Source organism: Penaeus vannamei, chromosome 11 (genome assembly GCF_042767895.1).
Source record: "Penaeus vannamei isolate JL-2024 chromosome 11, ASM4276789v1, whole genome shotgun sequence".
Lineage (NCBI taxonomy): Eukaryota > Metazoa > Arthropoda > Malacostraca > Decapoda > Penaeidae > Penaeus > Penaeus vannamei.
In genome coordinates, this window is record NC_091559.1 from 6,240,522 (window position 1) to 6,245,521 (window position 5,000).

The 5,000-nt window shown below is 47.9% G+C and overlaps 2 protein-coding genes across 3 annotated transcripts in view; one reads left to right on the top strand and one right to left on the bottom strand.

The window, feature by feature from the left end:
* Window positions 1-5,000, top strand: part of LOC113805727 (alkylglycerol monooxygenase-like) — a 231,612-nt gene that overhangs the window by 157,741 nt on the left and 68,871 nt on the right. The window lies entirely within an intron of this gene.
* LOC113817026 (arylsulfatase B) overlaps window positions 1-5,000 on the bottom strand; it is a 25,877-nt gene that overhangs the window by 1,408 nt on the left and 19,469 nt on the right. The window contains exons 9-11 of one of the 2 annotated variants that reach the window (XM_070126932.1): window positions 1,969-2,278; window positions 1,107-1,183; window positions 420-478 (exon numbers count right to left, since the gene is read on the bottom strand). In XM_070126932.1, the coding sequence (XP_069983033.1) occupies window positions 435-478; window positions 1,107-1,183; window positions 1,969-2,278 (431 nt within the window). In that variant the 3' untranslated portion in view covers window positions 420-434. Of the gene's footprint in view, window positions 1-419; window positions 479-1,106; window positions 1,184-1,968; window positions 2,279-5,000 lie in introns of those variants that run through there. The other variant, XM_070126931.1, reaches the window with a different exon arrangement.

Genomic DNA, 5,000 nt, shown 5'->3' on the forward strand with positions numbered 1-5,000 from the left:
CGAACACGTTGAAACACTTCCCATGTCATAACTGACTTTAAATTTAATTTAAAATTTAATTTAAATTGAATTAAAATTAAAATTTATATATTTATAAATTAAAATTTATAAATTTATAAATTTATAAATTAAAATTTAATTTAAATTTAAACATGTCTTTAATGTACTACTAAAAAGACACAGACATATTTTATGCATCTTTAAAATAGAATTTTGTATCAAGAACTTTACGATGTGATTCGAATTTAATGAAAATATATATATTCCTATCTGATACTGCGCGAAATATAACAATTTGGTACAAAATAAGATGTTTCACCAGGTTCCAATAATGTGGGCGTAAAGGGTAAATATTTATGGAAGTGTATCGAACTGGGGTTTCGGACATGCTATAAAAAGGCTTTAATTCGTATGATGATGTGCTGAAAAAAAAACTAATGATCATTAACGGTTAAAAAAGGTACATAGTTCGGATCATCTGAGCGAAAACTAGCCATACACACACACACACACACACATCCCTCACCCCCCTCCCACATACACACACACCTCCCCCCCCACCCCACACACATCCCTCACCCCCTCCCACACACACACACACATCCCTCACACCCCCCCGCACACACGCACACACACACACACACACCTCCCTCCCTCCCCCCCACACACATCCCTCACCCCCTCCAACACACACACACACACCTCCCTCCCCCCCACACACATCCCTCACCCCCCTTATCACCCCCCCACACGCACCTCCCTCACCCCCCCACACACACATCCCTCACCCTCTCCCACACACACACACACACACATCCCTTACCCCCTCATCCCCCCCACACACACTTCCTCACCCCCCCCCACACACACATCCCTCACCCCCCCCACATACACACATCCCTTCCCCCCACACATCTCCGCCCCTCCCACACACACACATCCCTCACCCCCCTCCCTCCCCTCCCACACACACACAACTTCCCTCACCCCCCTCCTCCCCTCCCACACACACCTCCCTCCCCCCTCATCCCACACACTCCCTCCCCCCCCACACACACCTTCCCTCCCCCCCCCCACACCCCCCGCGCAACTTTTAAATCGCTCACCTTCCAGATTGAAGAGCCAAGGCCCCGTCTCATTGGTATACAGCATAAGGCCTCTCATATACTTGTATTTTCCGACCCTGAAAATATAAATTAAATTACGCCATTTTCGTCGGTGTCATATTTTCTTTTATTACCTTTTAAAGAGATGAAAAGAAATGTTGCAAAAAAAAATAATTCTCTTATTTTCTTATTGTATATTCTGTTTTTTTCCATCTATTTATAATGATAATAAAAAGATTGCAGTGATAACGATAGCGTAGAATGTAACAAAATGTAGTAGTAATGTCAATAGTGATAACAGTGCCAACAGAGATAATAAAGATAATACTATCAATAAAGAAAAAAATAACAATGGCAACAGTTACTATCACTGCTATTATCATTATCATCATCATTATTACCGTTATTTTTACTCATATCATTATCATCGTCGTTACTGTCCATTATTAAGACTACTATTATATGCATATTATGTTTATCATTATTGTTGTTACTATTATTATTACTCTTATCATTATTATTACTCTTATCATTATTATTACTCTTATCATTATTATTACTCTTATCATTATTATTATTATTAATACTATTATCATCATTATTATTACCACTATCATAATTATTATTATTTTTATCATTAGTATTATTATCATCATTATTATTGTTATTATCATTATCAATGGCATTATCATCATCCTTATTATTGTTATTATCATTATCATTGCTATCATCATTATTATTACTATCATCATTGTTATTATCATTATCATTAATATCATCACAATCATCCTCATTATAGCCACAACCCTCGACATCCACAACCACAACCACAACCGCAACCGCAACCACAACCACAACCCACCTGATCCCGCCATCGATCCCGACCCCCGGCACGAAGTCCATGTTGTAGAAGAACTCCGTCCTGGGCGCGGGCGCTGACGCAGGCTCCGACGGGGGCGACCTCAGGGCCTCCCACTGGTTCACGCCGTCGTCCCCAGCCACCTCCGGGGCTCCCACGGCCGCCAGGAGGGTGTCCTGCCAGTCGACGATGTGCATGAGGCCGTTGTAGACCCTGGGCGTGGCTTGCAGAAGGGGCGTGCGGACGACGGCGGGGACGCGGGTGGCGCCCTCGAACAGCGAGCCCTTGTAGCCGCGCAGGGGCTTGTTGTTGTCTGGCGGGGGAGGGGGAGGGGGGAGAGGGGAGAGAGAGGAGGGGGTTAGTGGTGGTTTGGAGGGAGGGGAGGGGGTGGGGCTTGTTGTTGTCTGGCGGGGGAGGGGGAGGGGGGAGAGGGGAGAGAGAGGGGGGTTAGTGGTGGTTTGGAGGGGAAGGAGGGGAGGGGGTGGGGCTTGTTGTTGTCTGGCGGGGGAGGGGGAGGGGGGAGAGGGGAGAGAGAGGGGGGTTAGTGGTGGTTTGTAGGGGGAAGGGGCAGGGGGGAGGGGGTTAATGGTGGTTTGGAGGGGGGGAGACGGAGGGGGAGGGGGTTATAGGTGGTTTGTAGGGGGAAGGGGGAGGGGGTTAGTGGTGGTTTGGTGGGGGAAGGGGGAGGGGAGAGAGAGGGACTTGTTGTTGTCTGGCGGGGGGGGAGGGGGGGGGGAGAGAGGGGTTAGTGGTGGTTTGGAGGGAGGGGGAAGGGGGAGGGGAGGAAAGGGAAGGGGGGAAGGGGTGGGGCTTGTTGTTGTCTGGTGGGGGAGGAGGAGGGGGGAGAGAGAGGGGTTAGTGGTGGTTTGGAGGGAGGGAGGGGGAGGGGGAGGAGGAGAGGGGGAAGGGGGAGAGGAGGAAAGAGAGGGGGGAGGGGGTGGGGCTTGTTGTTGTCTGGCGGGGGAGGGGGAGGGGGGGGAGATGGGTTAGTGGTGGATTGGAGGGAGGGGGAGGGGGTGGGGCTTCTTGTTGTCTGGTGGGGAAGGGGGAGGGGGGAGAGAGAGAGGGGCTTGTTGTTGTCTGGCGGGGGAGGGGGAGGGGGGGGGAGATGGGTTAGTGGTGGTTTGGAGGGAGGGAGGGAAGGGGGAGGGGGCTTGTTGTCTGGTGGGGGAGGGGGAGGGGGAGAGAGAGGGGTTAGTGGTGGTTTGGAGGAGGGGGAAGGGGGTGGGGCTTGTTGTTGTCTGGAGGGGGAAGGGGAGGAGGGAGGGGGTTAGTGGTGGATAATAGGGGGGAAAGGGGGGAGGGGACTTGTCTGTCGGGGGAGAAAAGAGAGGCGGGAGGGGGGAAGGGAGAAGGGGGAGGAGGGGACTTGAAGGGGGAGAGGTGAGAGGGGAAGGGAAGGGAGGGCTTGCTGTGGTGGTCTGGAGGAAGGGAAGGGAAAGGGGAGGGGGGTTAGAACGGACAAGAGGGGGTAAGTTGGGGTATTGGAAGGGGCCTTAGGGGAGGGAGGGGGTGGATTTGGGTAGGGGCGGGGGTTGTAGAGAAGGGGAGGGGGTAGGGGGCGTAAGAGGGGTAAGAGAAAGGGGGGAGGGGGAGGGGAAGGAAATTAGGAGTGAAAGGGGGGCTGAAAGGTTGGAGTGGGGGTGTTCCAGGGAAAGAAAGGGAAAAGGTAAGGGAGGGAGGAAGGGAAGAAGGGAGATAGAGGAGAGAGGAAGAAAGGGAGAGGGAGATGGAGTGAAGGAGGAAAAGAAGGATGAATAGGTTGGGAATATTTTAGAGAAATGTAAGAAGCGATGGAGGGAGTGGAGGGAGTAGAGAGAGAGAGAGAGAGAGAGAGAGAGAGAGAGAGAGAGAGAGAGAGAGAGAGAGAGAGAGAGAGAGAGAGAGAGAGAGAGAGAGAGAGAGAGAGAGAAAGAGCCAGCCAGACAGACAGACAGAGGGAGAGGGAGACATAGACAGAGTCTGAGACAGAGGGAGACAGAAACAAACAGACAGAGACAAAGACGAAAGAGAGAGAGAGAGAGAGAGAGAGAGAGAGAGAGAAAGAAAGACAGAGACAGAGACAGACAGGGCCAGACACAGAAACAATGAGAAACAGAAACAAACACACCAAGATAAAGACGAGAGCCAGAAACACATTACAATGAAAGACAGAGAGAGAGAAAAACAGAAACAAACGAAAACGGAGAAATAACCAGACACAAAAAACAAGATATAGAGAAATACAGACACATCACCGAAAACAAAAAACAAAAACACAGAGAGGGAGACAGAAACAGCTAGTCAGAGACAAAGACGAGAGAGAGAAGGAGAGACAGAGACAGAGAGAGAGAGAGAGAGAGAGAGAGAGAGAGAGAGAGAGAGAGAGAGAGAGAGAGAGAGAGAGAGAGCCAGAAACAAAAACAATGAGAAACAGAGAGAGAAAAGCATAAACAAACTAAAACGGGGACATAACCTTACACAAAAAAACAACATAGAGTGAAATACAGACACATCACCAGACATAATAAACAAACACAGTAACGCATACACAAAAAAACAAACCCAGAAACACAGACCCAAAAAACAAACACAGAATCACAGACACAAAAAAACAAACACAGAAACACACACAAAAAACAAACACAGACACAAAAAACAAACACAGAAACACAGACACAAAAAACAAACACAGAAACACAGACACAAAAAACAAACACAGAAACACAGACACAAAAAACAAACACAGAAACACAGACACAAAAAACAAACACAGAAACACAGACACAAAAACAAACAAACACAGAAACACAGACACAAAAAACAAACACAGAAACACAGACACAAAAAACAAACACAGAAACACAGACACAAAAAACAAACACAGACACAAAAAACAAACACAGAAACACAGACACAAAAAAACAAACACAGAAACACAGACACAAAAAACAAACACAGAAACACAGACACAAAAAAGCAAACACAGAAACACAGACACAAAAAAGCAAACACAGAAACACAGACACAAAAAAACAAACACAGAAACACAGACA